The sequence below is a fragment of the Manis pentadactyla genome, chromosome 9 (genome assembly GCF_030020395.1).
Source record: "Manis pentadactyla isolate mManPen7 chromosome 9, mManPen7.hap1, whole genome shotgun sequence".
Lineage (NCBI taxonomy): Eukaryota > Metazoa > Chordata > Mammalia > Pholidota > Manidae > Manis > Manis pentadactyla.
Genome location: NC_080027.1, coordinates 48,340,765 through 48,354,559, shown reverse-complemented (window position 1 = coordinate 48,354,559; position 13,795 = coordinate 48,340,765). Strand labels below are relative to the sequence as shown.

The window sequence follows — 13,795 nt, the reverse complement described above, 5'->3', positions numbered from 1 at the left end:
TGTGCTGGGAGGGTCCTATCTGGGAGCCTCCAGATCTGGCCTCAGGTGCACAGAAGCCTTGGCTGGCAGAGGCCATGGACTCTGCTTGGGAAAGGTCCAGCTTCTTAGCCTGATGCATGGGGTCCACCAACTCCCCCTCTTCCCTCCCACCTGCCCGGGGCCCTCTGTGTGCTTCTCCTCCAAATGCCATCTCCAGCCTCAATCTGCCTCAACAGCCCTTTCTCGAGGAAGTCTGTCCAGTTCCTCAGAACGTGTAGCACTGCTGGGCTTCCCTCTGCCACCCTGCACCGGGGGCTCATGGTAGGGAAACTATCTGGGCAGCAGGCTTCCTGGGAAGATCTGCTCTGCCTCTTGAATCCTGGCCTTGCTTCCTGTAGCTCTGGAGACATAGAGGGAACATTTTACAAAAGGAGCTTTTATAAAGGAACCAAAGGGAAAGGAAATCTGTCCCCAAACCTGGGCCTCCTGAGGGCAGGAGATGGGGGTGGAGACAGGGCTGGGCTGTGGACTGGTTGGCTACCCTACTTCACACTTCCTTCCCCGAACCTGGCCTTACCAGGAGCCCCAGCCCAAGTTTCTCACTGGTCTCCGAGGGCATACCCCATCAAAGCCTAGGAGGGGCTGCAACAGACACAAGAAGGCCATGCTCCTCAATAAGGGTTATTCTGAGAACCTATGACTGAGCTTCGGGTGTCACTGGACCCCATGGGGCTCACCTTTCTTCTGCATTGTGGCACGGAGGTCCTGCCCGCTGGGCCACGCACACCCACCAGCCGTTGTCTCCCCAGCGTCCTGCGCATGGTCTGACTGGCCCACAGTCAGGATCTGCACCGGGCCTCGGGCCTCAGGCTTGTCTTCTGCCAGTGCTGCTGGCCCTCCGGTGCCTGCAGGCCACGGACAATCCTGAGTCCCATCCAGGGGTTGGGAGAGGGAGGGCAGAGTCTAGATTCTTAGATGTCTATGAAGTGGGTGAGGGATGAGTGTGAGGACCCTCTGCAGAACTTTATTTACAAAATTAATTTTTAAAAGAACTAATAACTGCTGTCAGCCTCTAATGATCAGTAAGTTATGAAGGAACATGGACTTCGTTTCTTCTGCTCTTCCTCCAGAGTAGTTGCTGAGGGTTGGTTTGAAATGCCTCCCATCCATAGGCAGATGGCAGCCATCTACAAAACCAACTGCACAGTGAAAAAGGTTCAGTGGAGAATGAGGACCCCTCCAGACCATAGCCAAGGCCACCACCTGCTCTCAGACTTGGCCGGCTGCCTAAAGGTCATTAGGAATGATGTTCTTTCACACACAGACTAACATACAGTAACTCACACACGTCACTAAAAACACATGGAACCCCTTGAGAAAAAAGACTGCGGTTAGCATACACTCATGTTCCCAGATGCAGGGTCTCTCATCCCTTATCAGCCTTCCAGCACAAGCTGCTGCAGTTTCAGTAACAGAAGCAAGGCCTGGCCCACCCAGGCAGTACCCAGCCTGCTGGGCCGGGCTGTGCCCCAGATGCTGAAGTCAGCTCCACAAGCCCACGGATGTGGACACACCACTGTCCTCCAGGACCCAGCAGCCTGGGAATCACTGCACATGCTCGGGGTAGAGGAAACAGCGTCAGGTCAGCAGAGAAGGGACTCAGGGCAGGGGCCACTCTAACATCCTTGATCTCGGGGGATCTTTTCTGGAGGGAGAGGAGCGGAGGGAACAGACCGGACCATGGGCCCGGAGGGTGGAACTGAGACCAGAAGAGCAAGGAAGCCCACATGAGGACTGAGTGCCACCTTGGGACACAGCAGGCTACCCAGGAGGCAGGGAGCCCTGGTGGAGAAGCAGCCTGGGCCAGGATGGAGGTAGAGGGTGCTCACCCTGGGGCGAGGGGCTTCCTGGGCCACAGCTGAGCTGGACCTCACTTCCTGGCAGTATGGAGGGCCTGCCCACACCCATAGGCCAGCCCAGGGTTCCCATGAGCAGCGTGGGGACCCAGTGCCATTCTGTGCCTTCACCAGGGCCTCCTGGCCTGTCCCCCACCACCCCGCCTGGAGGATAAGCCTGCCCACAACCCACAGGGGGGCCAGGCCTGCTGAGGAAGGCTGTAGTGAAGGCAAGCTGACCTTTGTGCTTCCCCTTCTTCTCCTTCCTAGAGGCCCCGCCCTGGCCCCCTGGCGCAGCTGCTGCCTTGGTTCTCTCGGCAGAGACTGGTGCTGGTGGGCGGGTGGCACCCAGCTGTACACCGGCAAGTGGGTCGGCCTCTTGAACTGCTCAGGAGAAAGCCCCAGACAGGGAGGGAGAGAGAGATGGGCAGTAGGTCAGACCGGAGCTCCATCTCAAACACACTTCCCAGCCCATTTCCCAAGTCCCCAGACCCCCGCCCAGACCCCACCAGGCCTCTGCACTGCCCGTCTCTACCAGGCAAAGGCGCCCAGTGCAGGCTGAGCTGGAAGGAGGCAGCACCCCCAGCCCAGTGTGATAAAGCCAACAGTCCAGCCCACAACGTGTTCAACCAAGAAGCAGAGCAGTCGCAGCTCTGGGTCAGCAAACCATCTGAGCCTGGGCAGGGGGAGAGTGTTAGGCTGAATGCAGGTCATCTAAGATGGTGAATGAAGACAGAAAGGGCTGCATCTCCTGGAAGAGCCCACAGCTAGGGCAGGCACTCCAGGGAGCCCACACTGGCTCTCCTGGGGTGAGCCACGGAGCCTGGGGTGCTGGAGCACCCTGAGGCAGGAGATAACTCTGGGATACAAGGAGCTACATACACCAACAGACAGGCATCAGAAGGGTCACAGCTGGGTGGCCTCTGAATTCCTCACACATGAGAACTCCAATCTGCTCAAAGTCCTTGAATGGTTTCTTGTTGCCCTTAAACGAAGACCAACATTCTCCTACAAGTCTGGCTCCTCCATCTGCCTTCCCCTTGGCCTAACTCATCACCTGCCGGGCCCCCAAGTCCTGGCCACACCAGGCTCCTTCAGTGCATCAGGCAGACTGCACTCCCTCATGCCGAAGTGCCGTGCTCTGTCCTAGCTGTTCCACTGCCTGGGCTGCCCTCCCCCCGTGCACCACCTGCAGATCCCAGCTCAGGCTTCAGCTCCTCAGGGACGCCTTCCCAGGCCCGCAGGCTGGGAGAAGACTCTGCCATTCCTTCTGCAAAGCACACCAGGGACAGCCTGTTCAACTCTCTCTCTCTGCTCCTAGACCTTAAGGTCCATGAGAAAACAGAGACCTCACCCTGGACCCCTAGCTCCCAATCCAGAGCCAAAAGTAGGCCCTCAATAAATATTTAAGAAATTGATGAATATATAATATGAACAAGCACAGAAAGTCAAAACTGTTTACTGGGATAACTTAGCTCAGCTCTGATTTCTGTCAAACTCCCTTATTGTCCTCTGGGAACGATCCCTTGTATTTAACACCAAGAGCCAGCAGAGGGCAGAGCCGGAGGCAGGGAACGCTGCAGGTTGGGGTTGGGGTGCTCTTGGAAACACCAATCCCAAGTCTGCAAACCCAGTGTGCAGCTACCTCCTTTGGGCTTCGCCCACATTCAGAGGTGGGCAAAGACTGGACCCCCAGAGAAGCAGCATGCACCCAGCCTGGTCTGGAGTCTCAGCAAGAGAGCATGTTTAGCTGATTGGACTTGGGAACCCATGATGGTTGCTTCAATTTTCAAAGCCCTGACACAAGAGAAGTTTCCCCACTTTAGGGGGAGAGAAAAGCCCAGAGGGGGTAAGTGACTCACTCCCAGTTACAAGTGAGTAGGTGACCAGTGACATGCCCAGGAACCGTGTGCCAACTGGTCATGCACTCTCTGGGCAGGCCGGGCCCTGACCTGGCATAGTCAGTGCTCAGCGAGCACCTGCCAATGACTACACATCAGTGCCCTGCAAGACTCCTCCAAGGCTTGGGAACTTATCCTCCAATCCCGAGTTTCAGAAGCAGGCTCCAATCCCACATGCAGCCCCAAATGGCCAGGTCCCGGGGCCATACTGCCCATACAGCAGCAGGCCAGGCTCCACAGAACCCAGAACAGTGGGTGCTTTCTTTGCAGGACAGGGCCGCCCTTGGGACGGCATGCAGAGAGGAAGTGTGAGCAGGAAGGACAGGCTGGGGCTGGGGGCCAGTTCTTTGTGGAGCAGCTGGGGCTGCCTCTCTGAGACGACGCCAGAGCTGGGCTGAGGTCCCTGTTCCCCTCCTCTGAAGGGCCTCTCCGGTAGAGAACAGACACCAGCTGTGGCCCTGGGTGCTGAATTGAACCACATGCAGGGGAATTACTATAAAGGAGCTTCCTATCACACAAAATAATGGGAGGGCCATCTGGACCAACAAGCGAGGGTCAAAGCCCAGCCCTGATGCCCACAAGCAGCAAGCCGCTCAACCCCTCGGAGCCCAGCTCTTTAATGATCACGTGGGGATAATGCATTATCGTGAGGGTGAAATGAGGTAATGCAGGTAAAGCGCCTAGCACCATGCTCAGCCACTGGCCATCGCCCAAAGACAGCCTTTATTATTAGACGTGATTGGGTTTCCTTGGCAGGATGGGTTTGCACAGCAGGCATGGAGCTCGTTGTGGGCCAAGGCTGGTGCCAGGTGAATGATACCCAGTCGCTGCCCTCCAAGGCACAGCAAGGGGACGCAGTGAGCTAAGGGCTGGGTTAGCAGAACCGGAGACGCTGTGAGGCAGGGAGTGGGAGGGCCCAGCAGTTACATGGAAAAAGGTTAGCCCTGCCGAGAGAACCACCAGGAGTTCAAACTGGCTGGAGGCTGCAGCCAAGGAAGGGAGGGGAGCGCCATGGTTGCTAAGGCTCCTTCTAACTGAAGAAGCCAGATGCCTGCAACCTTCTGATAATCACTATCTGCTGGAGAAACACCAGGATTACCAGCACCAGCAAGGGACAGTGGGGACTGAGTCTGAGTCCTTCTTTCAGGGTCAGAGAGATGGATCCTCTGTTTGGCCTGGGGTACTCTTAATCTAAGCAGGAGGGAGGGTCCCCGGCATAGGGATGCAATGAACCCCCACCCCAGCCTGAGCTGCACAGACTACCCCCCCTCCCCACAATACCCCAACCCCAAAGTGGGCTTTGCTGAAAACCAGAGCACGCAAAGATGGCAGCTGGAGGCTGCTGATCACCAGGGCGCTGCAAAGGGACCTGCAGTCAGAAGCCACATAGACCGAGTGAGGTCAGGGAACCCAGGGAGGGAAGGCAACAGGTGTCTGTCACAAGAGACACTAGCAGGTATGGGCAGGATGTTGATACTGATTCCTCTCAGGAGGCAGAATGCTGGTGGGGAGCAGACTGTTCTGCTCCTTGGAGCACCTCCTGCTCTCAGGGAAATGCTCCGTATCAGAAATCTGGACTTTCGAACTCCCAGATTCATAAAGTTTTAGCTTTCTGGTTCCTCACACCTGACTCAGGAGCTGAGGGCCTGAGCATATGCCGGACGGAGCCAAGGTCCCAGCCTCCCAGTGGCCACCCCACTCAGCTGTCTTCCTGGGCTGGGAGCCACACCCAGCCTGGGAACACTGACAGTGTGCACCCCTCGCCAGCCCAGGTAAGCAGGGAACCCCGGACTGGCTCCTTGGAGCAGCGCCAGGGTGTGACACCACAGCACGGAGCCCCCCAGGCTAGCTGTCCCGAGGGCGGCGTGTACCTTGGTAGCTGGCACTGCCACTGCTGCTGAGGCAGGACTCCACCAGGGGGGCCTGCTCCTCCGACTGCCGTGCCCGCCGGCTCCGGGGCCGCCCGTCGGCATTGGCCTGCACCATCAGGGGCTCCTGGCGCTTCTTCTTCTGCTTCTGCTCCAGCAGGGCCCGCTACAGAGGCACGGAAAAGCAGAGGCTGGTGGGCCTTCCTTGCTCAGCTAGGTTCTAGAGGTTGCAATGGGGTCCACAGCCCACTCTAGGCCAAGATCTCATGTCCTTGGCACTCCAAGACTTGGGGTCCAGGAAAAGGAGGCAAAACTTAGCCCATGTGGCTGCCCTGGCAGGATTACAGCACAGATGTCCAGCCTCCAAATGCAGCCATCCTAGCTTGCCTGCTGGGCAGAAGTCCCACAACTGGGGCAGTGCTAATGCTGAGCTGCAAAGGAGAGAGCTCACCCCTCTTCTTCTGGGAGGGCCCCCTCTCCCCACCAGGCAGGATCACCCCAGGAAGGGGGACAGCCCTCCCCCTCTGCACACATGGCAAGTGCTGACTGCCCTTCCACCCGGCCCCAGCCAGACCCACCTGCCGGTCAAGCTTCTGCTGCCTCAGGTTGCTGCCCTCATCATCTAAGACACTGCAAAGGGAGAGAGGGGCACTCAGGGCCTGCCCAAGTGCCAGGACAGGACAACAAGCCCACCCCCCAGCACATCTGTGCTCTGTAGAGCCCTTCATGGTCCCCAGGTACATGGGAGAGGGAGGAAGGGTGGAGCTACTCTCTGGGAACCAGCCAGAGACAAAAAGGTGTCAGCCACATTTCTGCCACTTTGGGGGCTTATCTCCCGCTGGGATCCCTGCGGCTCCAAGGACTTCCCAGCCATCCTGGCCCCAGTAAGTACAGGAGGAGACTTTCCCTGCACCCATGAGCAGGACCAAGCCTGACTGAGATCAGGGAAACCTGTCCAGAGGCATAAGGCACAAGCCAGGCCCAAGGCTGGACTTCAGACCCAGGGGCTTGCACCCTCCAGCTCTTCCCAGACTTTACCAGCTTCTGCTCTCCATCCTCCCATCCTTTCTGGAGGTGGCTGGGTCCTCTGGGGCAGCTCTTTCCCTATCTGTTCAAAGCAAACTCCCATCTCTCCAGGTGTCAGAGTGGAAGTGCTGACAAGGTCCACTCCACTTCCCCACTTAAGGAGGGTTGAGGGTGCCCTCGTTTGGGAGAGTGAAGCAAGAGACCACGCAGTGCCTCAGGGCAGGGCTAGGGCTGGGTGGGGAAGCTGCAGGGCAGACACAGACCATCAACCACCCCCAGGACACTTCCCTGGCCGCAGATGGCACCAGAGCATCCAATCCTTGAGTCCCTTTGGTCTTGGGCTGGGTAGTATCATCTCACACAGACTAGCTCACTCCCAGGGAGGCAGAGCATGAACAAGCAGCTGCAACCATTTAGCTTTCTTTTCAGCCCAAGAGACCTAGATCCAAATTCTAGAAAAGCCAAGGTCAGGACAGCTGCGTGGGGTGGGACGGCAGCCCAAGGACCTGAGTCCCGGGCACCCACAGGCAGCCCTGGCCCAGTGGCGTTGGGCCTGCCTCTAGACCTGTGTGTGCACACCTGCACAGGCAGTCCCCAGGGCATTAGGTGTGTCCATGATGCCGTAAGTATGTCTTATGCATGAGCACACAAGGGAGGAGCCCCAGTGTGTGTGTGTGCATCTACAGGTGTGTGTAAGCACAGACCTGGGTACATCTGCATGCAAACCCCTGTGTGAGAGGTGCGTGTGCTTGTGTGCAGGGGAAAGGATGAAGTCAAATCACCCTGAAGACAAGTGAAAGCCACTTCTACCTCCTCCTGACAGCAGTGGCCCTTTCTAGCTGGAACAGTCCTTGACCTGAAATGTCCTTCAGCTCATCCAAACTACTTGTGTCTTCATGTGCTGGGAGAGCTAGCCAGAGGCGGGCAGGAAATCCAAGGACTACAGACAGCCCCCCAACCCACCTCTGGCATCACCTGTCTGACCACCATCTACGACGACTCTACATATTTTTAATCAGCAGCTGTCCTTCCTTCTTGACATCTGGGGAGGCCTTTCTCTATACCCGTGGGCTGCTCTGCACTCAAGGGGAGCCCCAGTTGTGTTCTGGGGCTGTGCACAGAACAGCCTCATTCACCAAACCCTCCACTGCCAGAGCACAGGAAAGAACTACTCAACAGACAGGCTTCTAAGTCAAGGCCTCAGTCTGCCTAAAATAGCCCACCTGCCTAAGAGCACACCACCGCATGGGACTCCCTGAGGGCATCACCAGGAGCAGAGGACAGTGAACCAGCTCCTAAGAATTCAAGCTGGCTGGGACAGTGAGTGCCCCATCACAGAAAGCATGCGTGACAGGCCGGTGGATGGCAGCAGGAGTTCTGAAGAAAGGGTGAAGGTACTAGGGTGAGGAGATGTCCGGGAGCCCTGCCAGGTCTGAGAGGCCACGACCCATCCACCCTAAGTGGATGGCCTGACTGAGCAACACGAGGGCAAAGCACCTGCCCACGCAGACTTCAGAGGCTCAGCCTGCAAACCCCACTGTCCACCCTGGTCTGAGGCATGAGCAGTGCACGCTCATTCACAGTTTCCAGGATAAAAGCTGCGGTCTGGGCTCTGCGTGGCTAACAGGAGCAACAGGGCCTGAAATCCAACTGTGCTCTGCTTGCCAAGCTCTCTGCCCGGGCATGCACAGGGCAGCCTTCATCTCAGGCACGTGCTAGTGACCTGGCCAGAGGAACCTGTGTCACCTCCACAAGACGGTGCTGGCTTCCCTTCCTGCCAGAAGATTGTCCACGGCTACTGGGATGACACAAGCCACTCGTTCACAGGGCAGGGCCAGGGCAGTCAGCTGGGTCATCCCTGGCGCTGGGCTTGGCTGAGCAGGACAAGGAAGATGGCTCCATGGTGCTGACACTAATATCTAGACTCATTTGGGAAAGAGGACATCCAGCTGAGACGTAGGCCTGCATCAGCAAAGCCTCCTCTGGAACTTCTGGGTCACAGTGGCTGCCCGACTGACAAAAGGTGTCCTCACCGTCCACTGCCCCACTGCCACGGACTTTCCACACAGTCATGCCTGGGGAAGGAGGCTGCTTTCCATGTAAACATTTCTTTTTCCTCAGTCTCTACTTCTGTTGGGGAGAATGACCAAGAGCCACAGGCTTTAGTAGCGCTGGTTACCAGGTAAGATTATCGGTAGGATGGACTTAAACACCAGCCTTCAGAGAAAGATGGATGAATACAAGGGCTAGGCTTCTGAAGAGATTCAGGAACTCGGATACCCTGAAGTGCCTAGAGAGCTGCCTGCCACCTCTCTCACCACCAGGCATGTTGGAGCGGCTGGAGGACTGCGGCATGCAAGCCGGAGGCGGCAGCTGAGAGAAGCAACATGGGCCTAGTGAAAGAGACCGAGCTGGCTGAGCAAGACCCTCCCAGGAGGGCCAGCAATGAATCGACCTAAACAAGAAGGCTCTCAGAGTGGGCAGGATGGGTGGAGAAAAGCAGGCTCCTGCTTGTACTGGGTGAGGATGGGTGCTTCTGCCTAACAACAATGCATCTGGAACCCACTTCTGTCTCTTGCGAATAACAAAGAATCCCCTGCAAACAGCAGCTGCTGTGGCAACAATGCGAACAATGATGGCCATCTCCACAGGCAGAAGAAGGGATGCTCTCACCTCCTCAGGCCCAGTCCCCACTCCCCGCCCCAGATGGGCCGGCCTTCTCAGCTCCTTCCACAGCAATTTCCCAGTTATTTTCTTTCTCACCAGCACTCCCCAGCCTGCGCCTTTCTGATGGGCACTGTTCTAGGCAGCACAAAACGATAACAGGAGAGGAGACAGTAATGACTTTTTAACAACTTGAGCTCCAATTTGGAATTCCTGCCAAGCCCAGGCTGCCAGCTGCAGCCCTGCCAGGAGATGTGGACAGGACACAGGGCACTGATGGATGGATCTCCAGCTGACCCTGGTGCTCCTTCATTACAGTCGCCTCTGGACCACAGAGGTTCATGAAGGTCAGAGAAACCCAGTCTGTGTCCACCAATCCATTCTCTTTGCCCACAGTGAATGAGACGGCACCTCCACCTCTGGGGAGACAGCCCCTCCATATGCCCCCGCCTCCCCTGAGGCCCCCTACAGATGCCTGAAGAGTGAACCAGGCTTGACAACAAACGAGGGCAGGGACCCTTCTCCCATGGGCTGGGAAAACTAGACATGGCCCACACATTTAGGAAGCAGGGTCTCCACCCTGCAAGCTCCAGCTAATCCACCAGAGCTGACCAGGGGCCTGGGGACCAGGCCGACTTAGGGACAGATCTACACTCCGTGAGGTCACAATGGAAGCTGCCCCTGCTGGAACCAGGAAATCAGGGAAGTGGGCTGTCTGGGGTGGAAAGACTACCCTGTGCCCAGTGCCAGCTCCTCCTCCCCATACATCTAGATCTGTGGCTTCTGTCACCTAGTAGCTGCTTAGAAAAAAACAGTGGCAGGTGGAAACAGAGGCAGCTTCAGAAGGAAGAAGATGCTGCTTGCAAGAGTCCCAGCCTGCCAGGAGGGGCTATCTCCATGTCAGCAACTGGATCCCAAACTTACCAGGTGCATCAAAATTGCTAGGGACCCTCAGCCCTGACTGGGTAAGTCAGGACTCCTAGGAAGTTGCCCCAGAATCAATCCCTCACCTCACTCTTTTAAAGCCTGTTAACAGGTGACCCTAATGCTCAGCCATGCAAATGGAGACCATGAGCCACAGCTAGTGATCTCTTAAGAACAAAAAAAAATTGGGGAGTTGCTTTGAGGCTGGAAGTAAGCAAATAACAGTCCTATGTTTAGATGGGTCTCCAGATCAGTGAGTCTAACACAGGCCCCAGTTAAGACTGTAGAAGGGGTTAACTGAATAGCTCCAGGGTTGGCTTAAATAACTAGAAGACATGGTGATCACTAGCAGGAAGCCCAAGTTCACCAGCAAGTTAGGGCCCATGTGCCCAGGTTTATTAGAAAAAATGGGAAGACAGTTGTGGATAAAGTGAAGGTTCCTATGGCTACGATTCTCACCTGGCCCTGGTTGGCTGGCTCACTACACATTTATGGGCAATACATCGTTATTGACTCTATATAAAGAGCTGCACCCAGTGCTCTGGGTAACACGGTGGCATGGCCTCACAGCTGTAGGAGAGCAGAGACTGGAGTGGCGGCAGCACTGAGAACAGAAACTGAGACAGCTGCAGGGGCGGAGAGGCCCAGAGGCAGAGACCGGCTTGCTGCATGCAGACTTGCGCTGAGTGGACAGGATTCTAGTGATCGACCTGCCACCATGGGAATAAAGTTGGGTTTAAACCCTTTCATCCCAAGAACGTTCCACTGTCATTTCTTTGGTCTCACTGAATCCATAGAACTTGTCCAGGGCTGAAATCCATTGGCAAGACAACAGCACAGCCAAATTTCCACGTGGGATTACAGGGACCACCACGGGTAACTGTGGGCAAGATGAAGCCTCTAAATGGCAAGCAACTACAGCAATTAGACAAACAGTCCAAAGTTTTTGCAACAGGGTCATGCTGCAGTCAAAGAAGGTTTCTAGCATGGTGGTTCTCTTGGTTAGCATGTTTATCAGTGACCTGAAGACAACACAGGCTTCTCAGCCAACTTACAGGTGACACAAAGGAGAGAGAGAGAAACTGTGAAGACGGTATGAATTCAGAAGACCTTGGAAAGCTGGCCATCAGTGTAACAAATGAAAACCTCACAGCAGAAGGTCAGGTCTTATATATGGGTCCAAAACCCGGTCCTCCTGACACAGGCAGAATGGAGGAGACAGGGCTTGACATTGGCCAGTTGAGAGATTTTGGGTTTTGTTAACAGAGGTCTCAGGATGACTGTCAGTGAGTCAAAGCCAACCCGTAGGATGTTCAGGCTCAAGGGCAGGCAACAGGAGCAGAGGTCCAGAGCCAGGGAAGAAGAGCCTCACTCTGCTTGGTGTTGGACAGGCCACACCGAGGACACCACATGCAGCTGCAGGACCCGAGCTGGCGAGGGCAGAGACCAACATGAGGGCATGCATGGGGTGCCTGCTCCCTGAATCCTGTCAACCTTGTGCTTCCTGCTCCTGTACCCCAGGCAGCAGCAGGAAGAGTCCCTAAGGGGTTCTGGGGTAGGAGTGGAGAGGGATCCACCATGGATCTGGCAGCCAAGGTTCTGCTCCTCCCCCCCTAGTGCCAGAAAGGCAGGGGTGGGCCACAGTGCCCAGGGTGCCTCTGAGGCTCCCCAGAGGCATAACTGAAAGAGTCCAGAGTCTTGCATAATCAGTAGTCATCTGCTCCTCCAGAAAGCTGAGGAAGTGGCAGGAGGATCCTGCCTAACAAGGACCAAGAGGAGGGAAACCCAGAGACATGTAAAAGCTCAGCCTAAGGAAGAACTTGGAGTCACAGCCATGCAATTGAAGGCTGGTCGCAGGAATGCTACAGTATCCACACAGAGGATTGGACAGCCTGGAAGGGCCCTTCCAGCCTGAGAGTCGTCTTCTCTGACCTAGAGCTGTGCTTTTCCAGCAGTACTCCACAAAGCCTCAGTTTGAGGGGAGTCCTGCATCCCTTAGGTGTGCTGAGAACCCAGGTGAGGGGCCCCAAAAGACAGGAAGTAAAAGCTACCTGGGGATGCTGCGTTGGTTCAAAGCAGCAGGCATCTTGTCTGCGCTGGGTTATACTAGGCACACAGCCAAAGATCAGATGAGGCCCCTGCTCTCCGCGAGTTCACGGTTTGGGGAGGAAGGCAATGGCCACAGGCCCATGCAGACAGCACTGAGGACAGGGCTGGCCATCACTCCCATGCAGCATGGTCCTCCAATATGCCTGACTCTCACTGCTCCACTACAACTCAAAAAGGTTATAAACTCATGAACTAGGGGCATTTAATACATGCTCCTCAAGAACACAGGTGAAGAGAAAATGGCAGAAATGGAAATTATTAGGAGCAATAGAAAAAAAAGGCAAAAAATCATTGCGATTGTTAAACTCTGTAAACTAAATGGCTCCCTTCTAAGTCAGAATATGAGATTAATCCATGATCATTACACACTGAGCCACAATTACTCTTAAGAAGATTATCACCAACTGTCATTGCTTCAAAGAAAAGGATCCAGGCCCAGGGAAAGCAGGTGCAACCACATCACAGGGAGTAAAACCCCCACCTGGAGTGCTAACAAGAAATCGATTGACTTCTCTCCCCCAAACCTAATGACACATTCCAGTTCTGGCATGCTGTAACATTAGGGAAACCTCACAGCAAATCAGGAACACAGGCCCATCCCCCTCAGCTGCAAGTAAACTGCCTTGTCTGTCTTCTGCCCCAGTTTTTTCTGCGATTAGACAGACTTGTGGCTTTTACTGCAATCAGCAGCCCAGTTAATGCAAAAGGCAATCTGCACCTCCTCATCTCCACCCAGGTCACCCCATTCTGGAAGTCTACACCCCAAGCCCAGTGCTCTCCCAGGTTTAGTGCATGCACAGGAAGACCCCAGCAAGGCAGGAGAGATTCCAGCAACTTTTGACTACAGCCTGTCCCCAGCTAGACAAACAAAAAGGCAGGGTGACAGAGTGACGGGACAGTAAAGCAGGGCAGGGCCACAAAGGTGCCAAGCTGCTCCCCAGGGCCAGTCTTCCAGAGGCAAGATTCTGTACTCTGAGTGCCCAAGAGAGGAATGGGAGGATGGAGTGGTTGGGTCTAGGCTGGAGCAAGTACTGAACCACTCCTTGGAGGATTTCCCAGAGACAGCCTCACCTCCCTAAGCCCCCTCTCCCAAAGGCAGAAGGACCCCTCCCTAGTTTGAGGTGGACTTTCTCTTAAGACCTGTGCACACACTCCCCAAGTTGCTTTGTCCTTGGCTCTTGGGGGAGGCTTCCTTGAACCATGACCTGGCCTGGCCTCCAGACTGCCAGATCCTAAACATGTCATCATATCCACAGCCACATGTGCTGCTCTTCTCTCCCCCAAGTTAGACTGTGGCCACCGCCCTGCCACCTGCATCCTCATACAGGTCCTTTCACAGCACTAGAGGCCACTCTCCCCACAGGCACTACCCAGGTACCTCTGCTGGGTGGCTAGAAGAGATTAATGGTACTTTGTGGGGCTGCACTTT

At 55.6% G+C, this 13,795-nt stretch overlaps 1 protein-coding gene across 2 annotated transcripts in view; it reads right to left on the bottom strand.

Annotated features, from left to right (window-relative positions):
* TUB (TUB bipartite transcription factor) overlaps window positions 1-13,795 on the bottom strand; it is an 80,989-nt gene that overhangs the window by 6,480 nt on the left and 60,714 nt on the right. For both annotated transcript variants that reach the window (XM_057507316.1, XM_057507317.1), the window contains exons 2-5: window positions 6,222-6,273; window positions 5,647-5,809; window positions 2,115-2,258; window positions 717-884 (exon numbers count right to left, since the gene is read on the bottom strand). In XM_057507316.1, coding sequence (XP_057363299.1) covers window positions 717-884; window positions 2,115-2,258; window positions 5,647-5,809; window positions 6,222-6,273 — 527 coding nt within the window. The remainder of the gene's footprint in view (window positions 1-716; window positions 885-2,114; window positions 2,259-5,646; window positions 5,810-6,221; window positions 6,274-13,795) is intronic.